The sequence below is a fragment of the Cornus florida genome, unplaced genomic scaffold, assembly GCF_030987335.1.
Source record: "Cornus florida cultivar Cherokee Brave unplaced genomic scaffold, ASM3098733v1 CherokeeBrave_3.0.0_Hap2_Chr08, whole genome shotgun sequence".
NCBI classification, from domain to species: domain Eukaryota; kingdom Viridiplantae; phylum Streptophyta; class Magnoliopsida; order Cornales; family Cornaceae; genus Cornus; species Cornus florida.
In genome coordinates, this window is record NW_026775578.1 from 92,457,989 (window position 1) to 92,481,050 (window position 23,062).

Sequence of the window (23,062 nt, forward strand, 5' to 3'; positions counted from 1 at the left end):
GCATCATTTTATCATGGACTTGATTATTCTTTTAATCCTTCTTATGACTATTACCCTCTCCCACCATTTTATGAAGAACCACCTCCATCACCTTTTTCACCCTAGTTTCAAGTAAAAATGTTAGTTTTACTTGATGTGCATATTTCACAAACTCAACTTAGTCTTTCACATTCTCAAATTTTAACTAAGCTTAAAGCTCAAGTTGAGCAAATTGCAAGTATTCTTTCTTGTCAAGAGGAGGACGAAGCGACAAATGAAAAAATGACATGAACTTCAATTTATATAGATGAGGATGAGGAGAGTGAGGAGTATGAGACAAGTGAGCTAATGCCTAGCACTCTATCTTGTATAGAGGAGGAAGTGGCAAGTGAGTTAGTAGCTAATCTAATAGAGCACAACATGATTAATGAGGACTTCCCTATTTTTGATCATGATTTTTATCCCGGCCATTGCTACTTTAGAGAGTGAGGAGATGTTGACCACTATAGAGGTAGGAGAGAGAGAGATGGAACTTATTGAAGAAGGCCTTCCTTCTATTATCTCCAAAGACACTCTTGAGACATGTCTTTTTGAAATGTATAAAAATTGTGGTTTTGACCTTGAAAGCTTCAAAAACGAAGTGAACTCTCTAATGGACTCCTTAGCTAACTTGGAAGGTGAGGAGATGGTGATTTTCGAGGGAGGGAAAGAGAATAAAGAGAGTGTAATTCTTATTAATCCAATTGAGTCTTTGAAAGACTTTGCCTTGTCGAGTGCAAGGCCACCTATCATTGATTTTATTTTCAAGACTGTGAATGAAAGGAAACAAATTGCATCTTTCATAATTTCTTTTCAATTCATTCTTTTGGGGGATATGTATATTGTTGTAAGTGAGGCATTAAATGAGAAAATAGAAAAGAGGGTCAATAAGGATGTTTCATATCCGGTCTTTGATACTTTCGACTAGTGAGTCGACCCAACGTCTTGCTAGAGACGTTAAATACTAGCATTCATAGAGTTTCATAACTCTACTCCTTCCCCATTTCTTTTTTTTTTTCATTTCTTGCGGCGTCTAGATATGGTCCATTGCACTTAATTGTCAAAAATCAAGTTTTTAGACCATATTCATGCATTTGTGGTTTTAGAAAATTTCTGCCTTTTACAACTTTTCAAAATTTAGCAATTTGTGCCCAGGCAGTTCGATCGACCGAAGACTTTCTCGATCGATCAACCCTTATTCTGATTGATCGAAAATGGTCTCAATTGATCAAAAATAATTTCTATCGATCGGAATTGCGTTGAATTTTTTTGATCCCAGGGCAATAATGTTCATGTTTTCGATCGATCATGGCCCAGCTCGGTCGATTAAAGTAAATTTCGATCGATCGAGCACTGTTCATTAAAAAAAAAAAAAAATTTCTTTTTGCATCCCTTATTTCCTTGCATTTTCATTCCTTGCATGTTTATTTGTTTTTTTTTTTTGTGTGTGTGTACATACTTGTTATGTCTAAAAAAAAATAATAATAATAAAAAAATAAATTAAAAAAAGAGTTTTTATTTTCATTTTTCATTATTTTGTTATTGCATCCTTTATTACTTTTTGTTTTTCATTCTTGCATTGTACATATTCTTTCATTGCATTTTACCTTTATTTTTCTTTTTGTATTTTTTTTTTCCATAATTGGTAATGTTGTATAGCAAAAGAATAAAACGATAAATTACAGATGCACAGAAGGCATACCCTTAGTCAGAAAGAAAAATAAAAAATACAGGAAATTAGACCAAAGAAAAGGCCCATTTCCAATACACAAAAGTAACACAAACCCTATACTGAGACAAGGTCATTAAGAGAAGCATTTTGGACTTCTAGACACTCTATAAGAGTGTGTCTAGCAATAACCTCCGAAGACATTGCAATATTGTCATGAAGTCTTGCGTTCCTCGCCCTCCAAAGATGCCATATAGCTGCTGCAAACAAAGACTTCAGGATTCTAGAATTACAATAGTGCTGATGCATCCACTGAAATAGCTCCCACACAGAAAGAACATGAGAGAATTGCTGCATATCCCATCTGAGCACATCCCCTATCCAGACCCAAAAACCTTGAGCAAAAGAACACGTAACAAAGATATGATCTCTGTCATTAATATTCAATTTGCAATTTGAACATCTCGCTGCCAGTTGAACTTTTCTCTTCTGTAAATTACACATAGATGGTAACTTATTTGCCATCATAAAAGCTGTTGTGGTTAACCACCAAGGCCTAGCCTTATTCCAGTATAACTTGAACTATTGCACTTTATCTATAGCATTCCTACACCTGCTCCAAGCCATTTTGAAAGAAAACTAACCTTCAGCCCACACAAGTTTATCTCCATTATTAGAATTAGCAACAGTTAACAGAAATTGTCGTAAAGGCAACAATTCATCCCTCTGCAACAGCTGCCAATCCCAAGCCCCATTCTAAATTAAGGGACTCAAAGGAGCATCTCGCTGCATCTACAAACTTCTTATCATCCTATGCCTAAACTTAGCAACAACAGTCTGCCCTGCACACTAAGGATCCTTGAATAACAAAAAACTATGCCCAGTGCCTATTTGAAACTCACAATGCTGCAACATGATATCTCTAACAGATAACATAGATTTCCACACAACAGAAGATGACATCCTAGGAATCGCAGACCAATAATTACACTTGGAAGAATACTTATGGTTTAACCACGATATCCACAACCTGTCTTTGCTGGTCAGAAAATCCCACATAAGCACACATTTAGATGCTACCTGAATATCCATTAACTTTCTGATGCCCAGTCTTCCTTCATCTTTAGGCCTAGTGATCATATCCCATTTCATCAAGTGAAGTTTCTTTGCATGCTTCTTGCTGCCCCATAAAAAATCTCTGCATAATCTCTGAATTTGATTAATGACAGCCACTGGAACATCAAATATAGAACACCAATATTGAAAAATAGGGATAACTATAGTCTTAATAAGCTCCACTTTACCTGTAACATATAAAAGCTTTGCATTCCAACACTGAATTTTACGACAAATCTTATCAATCAAATCCTTACAGATAGATCTTTTTAAACCATTTGGACAGAGAGGAAGGCCTAAATATTTCATTGGAAAAACCTCTTCCTTGCATTGAAGAACCTCAAGCAAAGTAGTCTTCCTTCTAACTGCCCTAGAAAACAGCACACCACTCTTGCTAGGGCTAACTTGAAGACCAGTAAAACATTCAAATTTCTTAAAAATATCAAATAAAACCCTAGCATTATGAACAGAAGCTTGGCAAGCCACAAGGAGATCATCTGCAAAGAAAATATGACAAAAAGAAGGCTTGAACTTTTTAACAGAGTTAAGGACTATTAATTCCTTTTTCTGAACAACATCCATAATAATTCTTGACAGCAACTCTATGACCAACGTAAACAACAAAGGCGACAGTGGACAGCCTTGTCTAAGACCTCTACCAGGATTAATAAAGCCTTTTGGAGAACCGTTAAGCAATATAGAATATCTAATGGATTCAAAAATGCTAGAAATCCAACTAATCCACTTATCAGAAAGACCATAAGAACTCAAATCTTGAAGCAAAAACTCCCATGACACTGAATCATATGCCTTTTTGATATCAACCTTTAAAGCTATAGATGGATGTGTTTGACTATTAAACCCCCTAACCAGCTCATGAGCCATAATAAAAGCTTCTTTGATTTTCCTACCCTTAACAAAAGCACACTGTTCCACCCCCACCAGTTTTGGTAGAAAAAGAGCTAGCCTATTAGCCATTAATTTGGTGATAATCTTATACACCAGATTACACAAAGCAATTGGTCTAAATTCTCCTACTTTGGAGGCATTACCAACTTTTGGGAGCAAAGTGAGGAAGTAGCTACTAATTCCCAAAGGCATAGTACCAAAACTGAAAAAATACTGCACAGCAGCCACCACATTCGTGTCAACCACTTGCCAAAAGGTTTGATAAAACCTTGTAGGAAAAATATCAGGACCCAGAGACTTATCTGGATGAAACCCCATCACCACAGCCTTTACCTCCTTATAACCAACTGGAGCCTCCAACAATAGAATATCTTCTACAGTGAGAGTATTTCTAGGCACTAGATCACAGACAGTGTTATCCATTTGTTTAGAAAACAACTGCTGATAATAATCCACAAAACTTTGGCCTATATCTATGATATCCCTTAGAACCTGTCCATCTTCAATCCCTATGTTAGTAATTGCATTAAAATTTCTATGTTGCTTGATTTTATGATGGAAAAATGCAGAGCACCTGTCATTCTCCCTTAACCAAAGAGTCCTAGCCTTTTGAGCACCTGTCTTTCTTTAGTTGGCTTAGATAGCAACATATTTGATGCCGGTTCACTCAAAAAAGATTCTAGTGTTGTTTTGATTTGCATGATCATTGTCTTGATGTGTGGAGGACCATATTTGCTTATTCGATGTTGAAATTTTGGGAGATTGCTTGGAAAGGGTTGAAAAATTGCATACTTGAGGTAGTTTTCTCTCAATGCTTGTTTTGTATATTGGTGCCTCTCTTGTGAGAAATAGCTCAATGTTTGTGGGTATTATTTCTAGAAACCCTCACAAGACTTCACTCATCCACTAGGGGTAACCTAGGGGTTGAAAAGGCTTATTGCATACGCTAAATGAAATCGTGTTCCCTACGAAAGTGGCGCTATCCTTTTATTGCTTTCTAGTTCATAGTTATATAGATGTTTATCTATTTCTTCTCTTTTAGTTCATTGCTAGGGACTAGCAATATCTAAGTTTGAGGGTGTGATGAGTGCTCAAATGTGACGAATTTTAGCACCTAAGCGAGGGTATTTTAGTCCATTCATCTATCTTTATTTTCCCATTTTAGTATTTATTTGTGTTTTTGTCTATTTTAGGTCAATAAGGTTCAAACGGGCTAAAAATGGTCTATTACAGCCTTTTTAGAGTCAAGCAAAAGTTCCGGGAAGATTTCTTCGATCGATTGAAAATGTGCTGGCAGCGAGCTATTTTATTTCCGCGCTCCTGAAGTCCATCTACCACATAGTTGCGAGATTAGATATTTTAAGGGCTTATTTTCTGACTTGTTCACTACTCCAAGGACCTTGTATTTAAAGGGAATTGAACCATTTAGTAATATATCTTTTCATCTTATATATCTTTAGCCTTCAATTTTATTTCATTGTAATTTTTATTTTCTCTCTTTAGAAAAGTTAGAGATTAGGGTTAGAAGAAAAGAGAAGAGTGGAGGCTCCAAGAACACATCTCAACATCTACACACTTTCTCTCTATAGAATTCAACAAAGAAGAAGGGGAAGAAGATGGAACCATGTTTGGGGATTGCCCTTGAGGGTTCCAAGATCACACCCACCTCCTCCATGATTGGCTAGACTTCTCCTTGGGGCTTGGATGAGACCTAAGTTTGTAATCTAAATCTCTATCTTTTTCATACTTTTTGGGGAATAATATCTTGTGATTAGTGTTCTAGCCTTATGAATTTAATGAATCTTGGGTTCTCCTTTGATTTCTATGGATTAATTCTTTCTATTGATTCTCTATATGATTACATGTTGTCTTATGTGTGATTATTTGGGAATTGATCTTTAGACTATTTTTTCTATATTAATTGTATGTCTATGTATGGTTGATTGAGAATCTAGTGATGGCTAGATATGGTTTTTATTAGTTGGTTTTGTCAATTAATTTGATGGATTATTCTTATGCTTGATGGGTTGTTCTACAATTTAATTCATGTTTGTAAGTAGGTAGACAATCTATACTTCATTTGATATTCCATGGCTTATTATTGCACATTCCATGACTCTCTAGATTGATATGTGCTATAATTGTGACTAGTTTGATGGGTCATGCTTAGAATTGATGGGTTGTACTACACTTAGTTTATTTATCGGTTAAGAAGACAATTCATTCTTTAATTTGATTGTCCATGCTTAATTTTGTAATTGGTAGTCGCATTTAGTTCACACGAATGTTTTCCCCAACTTGTTTGAAAGTGTGTGGTTTGGTGAACAAGCTTGGTGGCAATTCCAATAGACCCCAATACCTCACTTCTCATCTCTTAAATCCCTATCTCAATTTATTTTATTTTAATTGCATTTTAATTAATTATTTTCTAAAGTAATCAACTAATCTTTCCTTCTAATCAATTGATACATTAGAGTCGAAATTAAATTCCAACACGTATAATCTCTGTGGATGATCCTTACTCACTATACTACATTAGTTGTAGTAGTGGTTTTTATAAATGTAAATTTGACTAGAAAGGCTTCCGAAACCACATTTATATTTTAACCTTACGAAGCAACCTCTCGTATTACAAAGTCCATTCTCTTAATCACTTAGAGGAAAGGCCGAGACTCGTCAGAAATTCTAAAAGCCGCCACCACAGTATCAGCATTCTGAATAATACGAGAAAAAGAACTTGGAATTTCAGACCTCTTCTATCAAGGCCTATGCCTTCTTTTATAGAAGAAAATAAAGATTTAGTGGTCTTTTAGGTCTTCTGGCCCATCTGGAATGCGATATGACTTGAAAAAAGAACAATCCCGTAACTTAAAATCTGATGTGTCTTGGAAGGCTCGAGCTTTAGGAAGTAGAGCTCGAGCTTTGAGGTTCGGGCTCTAGCTTTGGGAACAAGGCTCGAGTTTCTCTGGATTAATGCTCGAGCTTCGTGGAATAGTGCTCAATCTTCACTTTGACAATTAGCCAAATTTCTTCAACTATTTTTCGAAGCGTCTTTTCCTTCAACACTTAGAATATTTTTGGGCTTCATCCCTTTTAGCATTGCTCGATCCAAGCTTCATGGGCTCAAGCACTAGGTACTAAGCTCGAGCTTTGGGTGATCGTGTTCGATCCCTAAGTCTTGGCACGAGGCCCTGGGAGCTTGGTTCTTCCATAGAAATCAACTCTTCAAATTCCGATGCCTTATACTCAAGCTTATGTGTCAAGGCTCAAGCACCCTGAGGTAAGGCTCGAGCACCCTTTGTTAGGGCTCGAGCTTTAAAGGTATAAGGCTCGAGTTTTAATACCTTATTGACTTTTTCTTCTTTTTACTTGCAAGGCTCGAGCCTCAAAACTTGGGCTCGAGCTTTGGATCTTGAATTCTTCCAAACTTTACCATTTAAGCTCTCGGGTTACTCTGGATAACTGGCAATGACTCTATAAGCTTCGATATCATCATAAAGTCCTGGTTTGAACCATTTCTCTGGAAAAGTACCTATAAACACACATTAAAAATAAATCAGTTTAACTATGGGTAAAAGTATCATTTTAGGCCTTAACATACGTATATTTAGGGGCTCGAATATGCAATATTCAGCGCTCATCACACCCCCAAACTTACATATTGCTAGTCCCTTAGCAATACAAAACTAAAAAGCCACTTTCATGGAAATCAAGGTTTCATTTAGCCTGTGCAACAAGCCTTTAAACCCCTAGGTTACCCCTAGTGGACGAGTTGTAGTCTCATGAGGGTTTCAATGATGGTACCCATAAATATCTCAAAACAGTCCCTTAATTGCACAATAAGCTCATTCAAGCCTGTTTTCAAATCATATTATCCCTATAGTTCATCAATCAGTCAAATATAACAAGTACAACCAATCATGCAAACAAAAAAACTTTCAACTTCTATTTTCAATTTAGCAACCATAGTCCCCACTTGTCAATTCAATTCTTAATTCGACAATTTTAATCTCCAATACACTTTTTGAAAGTGACCCTATAATTAAACGTGTGGCTTACTATCCATACTTGCATTCATTCTTTGCTATTTCTCAATTCACAGGCAAACTTTTCAAATTCTAACTCCTACGGCATTTATATATTTTTTTCAAGGTATGCATTTTTCAAAAAGGATACTGTGCAATGTTCAGGTCTGTTAAGTTTTCTAAATCACCCATGTAATGAACATTCAACCAATAACTCCCAAACCAGATGGTCTTAGGGTATCAAGTGATAAAGCACCCATCCGGACCTAATTGTTCAAATAATCCAGGCAACCTAAACCCCTTATGTAACAAGCTTTCAGCCAACAACTCCCAGACCAGATGGTCTTAGGGCATTAGGTATCAAAACACACCCCTAAGGACTTAGTTGCTTAAATAATCTAGGTACAGACCTGAACTTGATCCTTTTTTACTTCTTTTCTTCATTTTTTTTTTTCATTCATTCACATTGGTGAAGAATTTTTTTTTTCTTTTATTGCATTATATACCAATTTATTTTTTTCTTTTCTGTTTTTTTATGCCTTATCAAAATTATCAAATCCACCTGCTTATCTTAGTCTAACTCAAAACAAAACAAGACTTCTAGTTTTTACCCCACAAAATTCATGCAAGTGTGAATATGTGCAAAGTGTAGCATCTCAAAGATTAATTTCATTAAACAAGGATCATCCTAACAGAGTGGACCACAGGCCACTAACTGATTTAAAAAATTTTCAAGAATCTCTTTTCAGAATATTTTAGCATACAAACCATTTCTAACCAACATCGAATTGCAAATAGAATATATGACAATCAACAGACTCAAACTCATGCTCATAACATCAATAATCATGACCTTATGTTATCAAAAATATCAAAAATTTAAAATATCCAACCTTACCCCCAAACTTAGTGTGCACATTGTCCTCAATGTGTGAGAACAAAAGAGAGTTTGAAAGATGTTTCCATACAAGCAGACCAGCAAAGCTAGATCATAATAAAGCTTAGAAGGGTAAATGGAGAAATCACCCCTAAACTTAATTTGTAGTACCTGACAAAATCAACAAACTCCAACACACATCAGCGTATCAAGCATATGGAGTAATAATAGAGAAATATCATATGAAGCGCAAATAGTAACACAAGCATAGTATAGGCAAAAAGCATCTATATAAATGATCATAATCAATACAGTGCTTTCAAAATACCAGACTTAAGGTAAATATACAGTATAAAGAAATAAATACATCCAATAGACTGCCCTAGCAACCTAATCTATATGAGGTGGAGGCGGATCGGTAGAAGTCGAAGGGCCAAATAGAGTACGGCGTAATGCTCCTCTAGTATGCTCTGCTATGCAGGCAACATCTACCGCAGCATTGCCTGTCCATCTTGCAGCTCGGCCACCCTGGCCTGTAAAACTCTAATCTTAGCCTAAGAAGAACTCTCAGGCTGGGCTGCAGGAACGGGCCTCCTCCTTGGTGGGGCCTGGCTATTAGAGAAATCCATCTCATCCTCCGCAGCCTCATCATCCTCTGCCCTCCTAGCAGTAACATTTATGTATCCTTCATCACCAAACTCTACTGCATTGTGGCGATGTGCCAACATATGTGTCAACACTTTATTCTATTCCTTCATTCCAAACTTTGGAAATTCATCACATGATTCCTCTTTCGGACCTACCACAAAACCCTGCAGTTCTAACAATCTAGTAATCATATATGGAAAGGTAGCATATATGTAGGAACAGTCTTGTGTGGTCCAATTTCTAACCAAAACTCCAATAGCTGACAGAAAATCATCATAAGAAATGAATACCAATGCTCAAACTGAATAGCATATAGTGCCTGGAGAAAATTAGTATTCCTAATATTCTTATGTCCAAGAGGATGGACATTAGCAGAGATGATAGAATCTAGAATCCATAACCTCTTAGGAATTTTGACCTTAGTAGTACTACTACGCTTTCTCCTAGCAAATCGACCATCACACAGCTTTTGAATTAAATTTTCTGCGATCGGTTCCCTAGGAAAAGATGTGAAAGTGGGATAGCTACGCCTCTCATCTACCACCTCAGGAAGCGTATGATAACATTCTAAAGCTGTAACAATGGCACAAGGATTGATAATTAACTCATGCCTATCAATCATAGTCCTAAGCTCCCAAAGGTCATCCTCACTATAAACAAGATTGAGATAAAACAAACGAATAAGACGAGGATATGCGATGCTAGTAACAGGGACCATAAGATGCAAAATATGCATGTAACTGAAAGATTTCATAGCCCATCTAGTGCGAAGATTGGTGATGAACACCTGATAATCAAAGGTTGTCTTATAAGAAATTGGAATTTCTTTCCAACCACTTGGCAAAACATCTTTTGTCACCCTCGCACGCTTAGAATGAGTAGGACGAATCATCTCTACTTTCAATTAATAGTATCCTTCGATAAAATCCTTAAAATCACCCAAAATTCCCCAAATCCTGCAATCTGGAAATTGAGGCTCGAGCTTAACCTTTTGGGCTCGAGCTTCAACCAATGCTCGAGCTTCAAGTTGCAGAGCTCGAGCTCTACCTGGATTACACCACAACAGATCTCAGAAATCAGTTCACAAATCAATCAAAAATTAATTCAAACAACTAGTGTATGTTGATGATGTGTAAAAAGTCCAAAGAATCATTTATTTGAAGAGTAACTTATCTTCTCCTGCTTTAGATCTAAAAATATAATTATCTAAGGAAGAGACAATGAAAAGAGGATGAAGAAGAAGAACTTCACCTGAGTATTGTCTACAAATCTGAGAGGAGAATATCAAGCATCATAGGGTATGGCTATGGAGAGAAAACTTGGAGAGACTTTATTAGGAGGGATATCCGATATGTAATAGGAGATGGAGTACAGGTTCTTGGGTTTTAAAAACAACTTTTAGAACTTAAGGCTCGAGCTTAACGGATGAGAGCTCAAGCCTGTCGCCACAAACTCTAAAGTTAACGATGATGGAAGGCTTGAGCTTAGCGTGTGCAGGCTCGAGCCATTAGTAGCTGATGCTCGAGCTTCAAAGTTCCGGCTCGAGCATTAAGACAAATTTTTGGATTTTTGTTTTTTTTCAATTTTTATTTCCTTTTTCTATTTTATCTTAAACCTAAACTAAACTAAATATAAAATAAACATAAAAATTAACTAAAATCTAAAAAAAATAATTAAAACACAAACAAAAATAAAAATTAAAAATAAAACAAAGTACGGTACAACGTACAAATACTAAGTTGAACGTCAATAGCTCGACAACATGCTAAGTTTAATGTCGATAGCTTGAAGAAAACTAACCTCTCTAGTTAAAGTAAACAGGATCATGAAGTTTTACTGTCTCCACTTTGCCTCTCTGCACACTACCCTCTATGTAGGGTTTAAGTCTCTGTCCATTAACTTTGGACAGTTGTCTAGTCCTGCAATCTTGTATTTCAATCGCACCATAAGGTGTAACAAAAATAACCATATATGGACCTTCCCAACGTGACTTCAGCTTGCCAGGAAAAAGTTTCAGTCATGTTTTAAACAACCAAACCTTCTTTCCAGGCTCAAAAGTCTTACGCAAGATATGCTTATCATGAAATGCCTTAGTCTTTGATTTATAAACCTTAGCACTCTTATAAGCATTATTGCATAATTCTTCGAGCTCTGTTAGTTGAAGCTTCCTGTTAGATCTAGCAGAGTTCATATTAAAGTTGAGCTTTTTTATGGCGAGAAAGCTCTGTATTCTAATTCTACAGGAAGGTGACACCCTTTACCATAGACAAGACGGCAAGGTGACATACCAATTAGAGTCTTAAAAGCAGTTCAGTAAGCCCACAAAGCATCGTTTAGCCTAAAAGACCAATCTTTACGATCTGGCTTAACTGTTTTTTCAAGAATTCTCTAAATTTCACGATTGGATAATTCAATTTGGCCACTTGTTTGGGGATGATAGGGAGTAGCAACTTTATGAGTGATAGAGTATCTGTGTACCAAAGTACGGAAATACCTATTACAAAAGTAAGCACCTCCATCACTAATAATAGCTCGTGGCATACCAAACTGACTAAAAATGTTTGATTGAATGAACTCGACCACAACTGCGTGATCAGCGGTTTTAGTGGCCACTGCATCATCCCATTTAGACACATAATCTACAACCACAAGAATATATTCATTATGATTTGATTGAACAAAAGGACCCATGAAATTAATACCCCATACATCAAAAAAGTTAATAACTAAGTTTGGAGTTAAGGGCATCATGTTTCTTCTGGAAATTGATCCTAACTGCTAACATCGAAGGCACGACCTACAGAACAAGTATACATTCTGAAAGAGTGAAGGCCAAAAGAAACCACATTGAAGAATTTTAGCTGCAATTTTCTTTGCACTGAAATGACCTTCACAAGCTAAACTATGACAGAAGGTCAGAATACTATGAAACTCACTCTCAGGAACACATCTATGAATGATTTGATTAGCACAATATTTAAAAAGTTGGGGATCTTCCCAATAGTACATCTTAATCTGAGAGAAGAATTGATCTTTTTCCTGAACTGACCAAACAAATGAATTTTGCTTATTGCGAGGTAGTTCACAATATTAGCAAACCAAGTTAAATCAGTATGAGAAACCCCAAATAGTTATTCATCTGGAAAGGAATCACACACTGGAAGTGAAGTTGAGGTATCCTCAATAAGAATTCTAGAAGAATGGTCAGTTACTATATTCTCTGACTCTTTCTTATCCCAGATATCATAATCAAACTCTTGAAGCAAGAGGATCCATCAAATCAAATGGGGTTTGATTTCCTTTTTGGAGAGAAGATGTCTCAAAGCAGAATGATTAGAATAGACCACTACCTTAGAACCCAATAGATAAAATCTGAATTTGTCCAAAGCAAAGACAACTGCAAGCAACTCTTTTTTAGTAGTGGTATAATTCAATTGTGTTTCTGAAAGAGTTTTGCTCGCATAGTAGATAACAAGAGGAAGCTTATCTACTCGTTGTCCCAAGACAGCTCCCAAAACATAATCAAATACGTCACAAATGATCTCAAATTGAAAAGCCCAATTTGGAGGATTCATGATAGGAACTGAAGAAAGAAGAGAGCGAAGCTTATGAAAAGCTTCTAGGCATGATTCATCAAAGACAAAAGGAGTGTCCTTTGAAAGTAGATAACACAAAGGATAAGATATTTTGTTGAACTCTTTAATAAAACGTCGATAGAACCCAACGTGCCTAAGAAATGATCGCACTCCCCTTACGGAAGTAGGAGGAGGCAATTTAGAGATCAAATCTACTTTGGCTCTATCAACTTCAATACATTTCTCTGAAATGATATGTCCTAAAACTATCCCTTCTTGAACCATAAAATGGCTCTTCTCCCAACTAAGAATAAGTTAGTCTCCCTACAACGCTAAAGTACTAGGGACAGATTTTGGAGACAATTTTTGAATGTGGATCAGAAAATAAAGAAGTCATCCATAAAGACCTTAAGAAACTTTTCGACCATATCCTTAAAGATAGACATCATACACCTCTGGAATGTTGCTAGCGCATTACACAATCCGAAAGGCATCTGTCTATATGCAAATGTACCAAATGGACAAGTGAAAGTAGTTTTCTATTAATCCTTAGGATCAATGGCCACCTGATTATAGCCAGAATATCCGTCTAAAAAATAATAATAGCTCTGGCCGGCCAATCGCTCTACAATCTGATCAATGAATGGAAGAGAAAAACGATCATTTCTGGTAGCGGAGTTGAGTTTTCGGTAATCAATACACACACGCCATCCAGTAGTGGTGCGTTGTGGAACTAATTCTCTCTCAAAATTCTCAACTACTGTAATACCTATCTTTTTAGGTATTACCTGAGTATGACTCACCCACTTGCTATCTGAGATGGGATAGATTATTACCGCATTTAGCAATTTCATAACTTTCTTCAAAATCACCTTCTTCATAGTAGGATTCAATCTTCTTTGGAGTTTCCAAGATGTTTAGGAATCCTCCTTTAAGTGAATCTGATGCATGCAAATTGTGGGACTAATTCCTTTTAAATCAGCCACACTCCACCCAATAGCCTCTTTATTTTGCTTAAGAACTTTTAAGAGACTACTTTCTTGGGAACTTGTAAGATTGGAAGCAATGATCACCGGGAGGGTGTCATTTAAACCCAAGAAAGCATACTTGAGCTTGTCTGGTAGTGGCTTAAGCTCAAGCTTAGGTGGAGACTCTAAAGAAGGAATAGGCAGAGTATTAGAAAGTGGAGGAAGAGGCTCAAGTCTAGATTTTCATGGAGGAAAATCTATAATAGGAATGGAATTGAGCAAGGAATTTACTTCAGCAATTGAAGATTCGATATTGAAGTCCTCATAATTGAAGTGATCAGACAAGCTTCTAAAGGATCCTTGGATGAAATAGTTGGGAGTGATTCCTCAACCAACTCATCAATAACATTAAGGAAGAAGCATTCACTATCATTATGGGGATGATGAATAGCATTAAAGATGTTTAGCTTGACTTTCATATTTCTAAAAGATAAATCTATGGCTCCAGTCCTACAGTTAATACAAGCATTCACTGTGGCTAGAAAAGGGCGCCCAAGAATAACTGGAATATACTTTTTGGAATCATGGACTGGTTCTGTATCAAGAACTAAGAAATCAACCAGAAAGAAGAACTACATCTTTAACAAAACCTCGTGGTTGTCGGACAGAACGGTCAGCAAGCTGTAGAATAACCGACGTAGGTTTTAAGTCTCCCAGACCTAACTTCTCATACACCGAGTAAGGAATAAGATTAACACTTGCTCCAAGATTAAGAAGTGCTTGCTCTATCACATTATTTCCAATGATGCAAGATTTTGTAGGAGCTCCAGGATCTTTAACCTTTAGAGGAGTATTGTACTTAAGAATAGCACTGACTTGCTCGGTGAGACAAATTTTCTTAGGAACTTGGCTTTTGGATTTTCTCTTAAGAGTGTACAAGTCCTTTAAAAATTTGGAATAGGCTGGTAATTGCTTTACAGCATGAAGCAAAGGAAGATTGATTTTGACCTATTTAAAGACCTCCATCATATCTTGAATTTTCTCCCCTTGTATACCAAAGTGGGAGGGTTCCTTGAGATGTTCAGGATAAGGCGCTTTTGGCTCATAAGCTATCTCAGGGTTAGGAGCAGATAAAGAAGTGACTCCACCTTCAACTCCTGTGTTGGATTGTGGAATAGGACTTGAGGAAACATCCTTAGGATGTGAATTATGGATGATAGGAACAATGGGAACCCTAAGCCTCTCTTTTTCTTTCTGTCCTTTCTCAACTTGATTATCAACCTCTCTACCACTCCTCAATGTTGTAATAGCCTAAACTTGCTCATGATGAATACCTGAGGAATTGGTTTCATTAATCATGTAAGTCTGCCCTTTCGTGTTGGCTACTGGCTGACTAAGTAGCTTTCCATCCTTTCTTCGAGATAGAGTACTCGCTATTTGCCCAACTTATGCCTCTAACTTTGCTATAGCTTGTGAATGAGAATTAAGAAGTTGGGTATTGGCTTTAAGATCAACAAAAGCATTGAGTACTTGATCCTCAAAAGCAAAATTTCTCGAAGGAGGTGGAAGTTAGGAGTTTGAGTAGGTTGATTTTTGAACTAAGGTGGATGATAAATAGCAGATTGATTGAAAGAGTTATTTTATGGCATAGGATTGGATGAATTTTGATATTGTCCCTATGATTGAGGAACAATGGTTCCTTGACTTTGATTACGCTATGATAGATTTGGATGATCTTTCTAGCCAGAATTATATGTAGAAGCATATGGATTGTAAGCTGGTATAGAGAATGCAGCATTCACTTGCTCCTGTGGGATCTCAGATGATTGTCCCATCATAGGGTAAGTGTCAGCAAAATGGGAAGGATTAGCATAAATTGAACAAACTTCCTTTGGCAAGGCAGTTTATGGATTAGCAACAGGAGTAAAGCCAGATGATAGAATTTGATCAAACCTACGGTTCAAGGCTTTTATTTGAGCAGCTAACTCGCTAGATTTGTCTATCTCGTAGAGTTTTTCAACTTTATACATTCCAAGTGAAGACCTAGACCTAGAGAAAGACGCATGTTGCGTAGAATTTTCACTTAGGGCCTCAAACAGTTCACAAGCGTCAGCCGAACTCTTATGCAGAAAGGCTCTATTACTAGATGCATCAACCATGTTTCTATATGAATCAGAAAGACTATCATAGAAAATCTATATTAAGTGCCATTGAGCAATATCATGGTGTGGACACTTTCTTAGAAGTTCATTATATCTTTCCCATGCATTATGAAACTGTTCTCCCGGGATTTGGGAAAAAAGCCATGATTTCTCTTTTCATTTGACAGGTTTTACCCACTGTATAGTACTTTTTCAAGAACTCTTGTTGCAACATATCCCCTGTAAATATGGAATTTGGTGGAAGGGAATGCAACCAAGTTCTTGCTTTGTCCTTGAGAGAGAATTGGAAAAGTCGCATCTTGAATGAATCATTGGTAAGAATGGTCAACTTGGTAGTCGAACACAATTCCAAAAATACATCCAGGTGCGTATAAGGATCCTCTATTGCAAAAAATCATAGTAGGCTTAATCTCAAAATGGGTTACATTAGCATCCGAAAATACAATGCACGAGGAGAAGTGTATATGGTAGGAATGAAATGATCCCTCAATTGTTGTTGTGGAGGAACAAGTGGAACCCGTTCTCTATTACCATTACCATTGCCATTACACGGTGCATCACGATTATCAGCTATGTTATCAGAGGAACTTCATATTGTATTCAGATGCTTTTTAAGTTTCCTTAATTGACTAGGAGTTCTCTCTATTTCAGGATCATGCACTAAAGGTTTTGACCGAGTATGACGAGTTAACATACATTAATTCCACTAATTCTAAAAGTGACAAAAATAAAAAATTTCAAGTAAAAGAAAACAGCAAAAACTCATAGAATGTTTAATAAACTGAAGCTTTTTATCCCTTAAGCGTCTTTGTCCCCACTGCTAATTTCCTGCACCTGAAAAGAAAAGGAATTAAGGTGAGATATCAGAATGTTCGAAGATAGGTAAACCAAAAATAAACTAATTAAAAACTAAATTAAATAACAAATTTCCCGGGCAATGGCGCCAAAAATTTGTTGTGTCGTGTTGTCATCAATTTATAAGATAACCACTCACAATAAAATGAATTCTTGTAGGATAGCACTATAGAGAGGGTGTCGAACCCACAGGGAGATGAGTATTTATGGTTTACTTTTAATTAAGTCCATTGGTTTATAGGTAACTGGTTGAATTGTTTGATTGGTTGTCACGACTAAAAATAATACTGAAATTAAACTAAAATTAAGTTAAAGTGATCAAAGAGAGAGATCTTAGGGCTTTGACTTCAAAACAATCATCATACTATGGTTAACTGTTTTAACTCTGGGAATTTAACAAATTATGTCCTAAATGAATTGAACTCAATAACATTCATTCAATTCGGGGTTTTAAAGAAAGATGTTTTATAAAATTTAGTTAACTATAACCTATTTACGGTTAACATGGACTATCCACCTACCTACTCTAACTACTTTAACTACTTTGTAAATAATCCATTTTTCCTAAGCATAGACTATGAAAACATTCTTTTATAAAAAAATTGGAACACCATTATATGACCTCTATTCCTATGTCCAGCAGGGCTCCACCAGATACCATCTAGTAAGAATAGGATGAGAATAGAGAACAAACAATTATATCTAAGATAAGGTAATAATAATTTGTAATATATTTAAAAGCATTAAATCTAATTGAGTTGTCTCAATTACTCATAATCATATAATCAAAAACATAATATGCATTAAAATATCCCAGAGTTAAGAATAATCAAACCATAATACTAGATTAGGTTACATCAGTGCCCTAAGAGAGGAATTAACTACTCATGACAATGCCGGATATCATCTGTGTTGGAGTTGTCTCCATCGTCATGGACGACACTTCTCTTCTTAGGATCTTCATCTTCTAAGGTGGTGGAAACCTTAAAAGCTGCTACCACAGTATCAACCTTCTGAATAATATGAGAAAAAGAACTTAGAATTTCGAACCTCTACTATCAAGGCCTATGCCTTCTTTTATAGAAGAAAATAAAGATCTGGTGGGCTTTTAGGTCTTTTGGCCCATCTGGAATAAGATACGACTTGAAAAGAGAACAATCATGTAACTTAAATTTGATGCGTCATGGAAGGCTCGAGCTTTAGGAAGTAGAGCTCGAGATTTGAGGTTCAGGCTTGAGCTTTAAGAAGTAGAGCTCGAGCTTTGAGGTTCGGGCTCGAGCTTCTCTGGATTAATAATCGAGCTTCATGGAATGGTGCTCAATCTTCACTTTGACACTTAGCCAAATTTCTTCAACTATTTTTTGAAGCATCTTTTCCTTCAACACTTAGAATATTTTTGAGCTTCATCTCTTTTAACATTGCTCGATCTAAGCTTTATAGGCTCGAGCACTAGGTACCAGGCTCAAGCTTTAGGTACTCAAGGCTCGAGCTTTGGGTGATGGGTGTTCAATCCCTTAGCCATGGTACGAGGCCCTGGGAGCTTGGTTCTTCCATGGTAATCAACTCTTCAAATTCTGACGCCTTGTGCTCGAGCTTGAGGGTTAAGGCTTGAGCACCCTGATGTAAGGCTCGAGCACCCTTTGTTAGGGCTCAAGCTCTGATGGTACAAGGCTCGAGCTTCAAATCCTTATTGACTTTTTCTTCTTTAACTTGCAAGGCTCGAGCCTTAAAACTTAGGCTCAAGCTTTAGATCTTGAATTCTTCCAAACTTCACCATTTAAGCTCTCGGCTTGCTCTGGATAACCGGCAACGACTCTGTAAGCTTTGATATCATCATAAAGTCCCAGTTTTAACCATTTCTCTGGGAAAGTACTTATAAACACACATTAAACATAAATCAGTCTAACTATGGATAGAAGTATCATTTTAGGCCTTAACATACGTATATTTAGGGGCTCGAATATGCAATATTCAGCACTTATTAAGAGGTCTTAGGGCTTTGACTTCACCACAACTTTCATACTACGGTTAACTATTTTAACTCTGGGGATTTAACAAATTATATTTCAAAGGAATTGAACTCAATAACATTCGTTCAATTCAATTTTTAAAGAAAGATGTTTTATAAATTGTAGCTAACTATAACCTATCTACGGTTAGCATGGACTATCCACCTACCTACTTTAACTAATTTTATATATAATCCATCTTTCCTAAGTATAGACTATGAAAACATTCATTTATAAAAACATTAGAACACCATTACATGATCTCCTCCGCCAGCTACCGTCCAATAAGAATGGGTTGAGTATAGTTAATGAACAGTTATATCTAAGACAAGGTAATAACATTTCAAAAACTATTAAAACTTTAAAGATCCAATTGAGTTATCTCAATTGCTCATAATCATGTAATCAAGAAATATAATATATATTAAAATTATCCCAGAGTTAAAACAATCAAACCATAGTAATCAGATGGGTTACATCAGTGCTCTAGGAGAGGACTTAGCTATTCATGACAATGCAGAATATCATCTATGTTGTTGTCATCTTCATCGTTGAGGATGGCACTTCTCTTCTCAGGATCTTCACCTTCTAAGGTTATGGAAATACTAAAAGCTGCCACCATAATAACAGCCTTTTGAATGATATGAGAGCAAGGAACTCCTTCTATCATGGCATGTGCCTTCTTTTATAGAAGAAAATAAAGGTCTGGAGGACTTTTAGGTCTTCTGGCCCATCTGGAATGAGATACGACTTAAAAAAGAATAATCTCATAACTTTAAATCTGATCTGTCTTGGAAGGCTTAAGCTAAAGAAGTGGAGCTCGAGCTTTGGGGCTCAGGCTTGAGCTTTAAGAGCAAAACTCGAGCTTTCTGGAATTATTGTTTGAGCTTCAAAAGATGATGCTCGATCTTCAGTTATGTACTTAGCCAAATTTCTTCAACTATTTTCTTAAGTGTCTTTTCCTTCAACACTTATAATATAATGGGGTTCTTTTCTTTTAACATTGCTCGATCTAATCTTCATAGAGCTCGAGCTTTTGGTCTTGAGCTCAAGCTTTTGGTATTTAAGGCTCGAGCTTTGAATGGTGGTGCTCGATCCTTGTGGTCTGGTACGAGGCCCCGGAAGCTTGGTTCTTCTTTAAAATCAACTCTTCAAATTCTGATGCCTCATGCTCAAGCTTAAGGGCCAAGGCATTGAATAGGGCTCGAGCTCTGAAGGTACAAGGCTCGAGCTTTAATGCCTTGTTAATTTTCTTCTTTTTCTTTGCAAGGCTTGAGCCTCAGGATTTTGGCTCAAGCTTTGGTACTTGAATTCTTCCAAACTTCACCATTTAAGCTCTCGACTTGCTTTGAATGACCGGCAATGACTCTGTAAGCATCGATATTAGTTTTTTCATCATAAGGTTCCAGTTTTAACCGTTTCTCTGGGAAAGTACCTATAAACACACAATAAACATAAATTAGTCTAATAATAGATAGAAGTATCACTTTTGGCCTTAACATACGTATATTTAGGAGCTCGAAGATGCAATATTCAAAGCTCATCACACCCCCAAACTTACATATTGCTAGTCTCTTAGCAATATAAAACTAAAAAGCCACTTTCGTGGGAATCACGGTTGCATTTAGCTTATGCAACAAGCCTTTAAACCCCTAGGTTACCCCTAGTGGATGAGTTATAGTCTCGTGAGGGTTTCTAGTGATCGTACCCACAAACATCTCAAACAGTGCCTTAATTGCATAATACACTCATTCGAGCTTGTTTTTAAGTCATGATATCCCTGCAGTTTATCAATCAATTAAATATAGCAAGTACAACCAATTATATTCATCAAAAAAACTTTCACTTTCCAATTTCAATTTAGCAGCCAAGGTCCCCATATGTCAGTTTAATCATTTATTCAATAACCTCAATCTCCAAGACTCTTTTAAAAGTGTACTTACGATCCAACATGTGGCTTACTATCCATACTCATATTTATTCCTTGTTATCCCTCAACTCACGGACAAACTTTTCAAATTCCAACTCCCAAGGCATTATTATTTTTTTTCTTCTACTGGTATGCATTTTTCAAAAAGGATACTGTGCAATGTTCAGGTTTATTAAGCTTTCTAGATCACCCATGTAACAAACTTTCAGCCAATGACTCCCAAACCAGACGGTTTTAGAGCATTAAGTGGTAAAACACCACTCCGGACCTAATTGTTCAAGTAATCTAGGCAACCTAAACCCCTTTATGTAACAAGCTTTCAGCTAATGACTCCCAAACTTGATGGTCTTAGGGCATTAGGTGTCAGAACACACCCCTAAGGACTTAATTGCTTTAAGCAATATAGGTACAGACCTGAACTTGACCCTTTTATACTTTTTTCTCTTCATATTTTTTTCTTTTTCCAATCACATTGATGAAGAACTTTTTTCATTTCTTGCTTGCATACATACCTTTTTTATTTTTCTTTCTTATTTTCTCCTTTTTTTCTTATTATTATTTTTTTTTTGTGCCTCAGCTATCAAAATCATCAAATTCACATGCTCATCTTAGTTTAACTCAAAACAAAACAAGACTTCCAGTTTATACCCCACAGGCCACCAACTGATTTTAAAAAATTTCAAGAATTCCTTTTCAACATTATTTTGGCATACAAGCCATTTCTAACCAACATTAGACTACAAAATGAATACCTGACAATCAACAGACTCAACATCATGCTTGTAATATTAGACTCAAAATTTTAAATTTCCCTTACCCTCAAACTTAGTGTGCACATTGTCCTCAATGTTTGAAAATAGAATAAAGTTAGAAAGATATTACCATAATACCAGACCAGCAAAGATATACCAAAATGAAGCATGAGAGGGTAAAATAAAGAAATCACCCCCAAACTTAATCTGTAGTACCTGGCAAAATTAACAAACTCCAATACACATCAGAGTATCAAGTATAGAGAGTAATAGCAGAGAAATATCATATGAAACACACATATCAACTTAAGTATAAGACAGGCAAAAAGCATGCATATAAATGATCAGAATTAGTACAATGCTTTTAAAATAATAGACTTAGGGCATAAATACAACATATAGAATGAAATACATCAAAACTGCCCTAATCAACAAAAGTGCCTATCTAACAAAAGAAAATACAGAAAAGCCCTAAACAGCTAATCCATATGAGGTGGAGGAGTATCTGTAGAAGTAGAAGGAGCAGACAGAGTGCGACGTAATGGCTCCTCAAGAATGTTCTACTGCGTAGTTAGCATCTGTCTTAGCACTGTCTGTCCATCCTGCAGCTCTACTACCTGGGCCTATAAAACTCTAATCTCAGCCTAAGAAGAACTTTCAGGTTGTGTTGCAGGAACTGGCCTCCTCCTAAGTGGGGCCTGGCCATCAGAAAGATCTATCTCATCCTCTTTGGCCTCATCACCATCCTCATCCTCCTCCTCGGCCACTGCTGCATCTACATGGTCGGCTGAAAGAATAGTAGGTGGAGGTGGATAAGGTGGTTCGTCTATCACATACGGCATCCCTTTAGCCTTGGCATCCAATCGCTGGCGATCCTCTCGAATCTCATCGTCAATCCCCCACTCCATGCATCTGGGCTTGGGCAAATGCCCCTAGACATTGTTCCACTGAGTGAAATGATACTGTGTAAACTCTATAATCGTTGCCTCATTCAGGAGTAGGGGAACTCCCGAGATCTCCACCAAGCGAGTAATAAGCTTGGGAAACTGTAAATGGTGGGTAGAAGGGCCTCTAGCCTCTCGCATCTCATCATAAAGTCGGCACAGCTGTACAAACATCAATTGGGGTATGGACACCCAGTAGCCGGCATGGAATACATAGTGCCCATCCACTATCTCTGTACACCACCTTATCTTATGTCCGATAAGGCGAGCATTGGCCACAAGGACCGTATCTAAGAATCAGAATCGGCGTGAAAGCTATGACTTCAGGATCGTCTCGAGAGTGGTGGAGTGCCTCCCCTGGTCAAGTGCTCTGACCATCGCCTCTCTAGATAGGCCTAGGGGAATCAGTGGAAACTGACCCTGAAGTGCGATAATGCATCCATGGTGGTAGCCCATAGCTCTCGCTATAGTTGCACAATCCACTGTCAGCACTACTCCCACGATAGTGGCTGTAAAGTAATCCTTGCCATCATGGGCATCATCTCTCGTATGTAAAATCAGAGTACGGTAAAACGCACGCACCAGTTTGGATAGACAATCTGCAC

The 23,062-nt window shown here is 36.9% G+C and overlaps 1 protein-coding gene across 1 annotated transcript; it reads right to left on the bottom strand.

The window, feature by feature from the left end:
* Nucleotides 1-1,804: 1,804 nt before the first annotated feature.
* LOC132270588 (uncharacterized) lies at nucleotides 1,805-2,358 on the bottom strand. The gene is made up of 2 exons (XM_059771767.1): nucleotides 2,332-2,358; nucleotides 1,805-2,176 (listed from the first exon to the last, which is right to left on the bottom strand). Exons 1-2 carry the CDS (start codon nucleotides 2,356-2,358, stop codon nucleotides 1,805-1,807), a joined length of 399 nt encoding a protein of 132 aa, XP_059627750.1.
* Nucleotides 2,359-23,062: the final 20,704 nt, after the last annotated feature.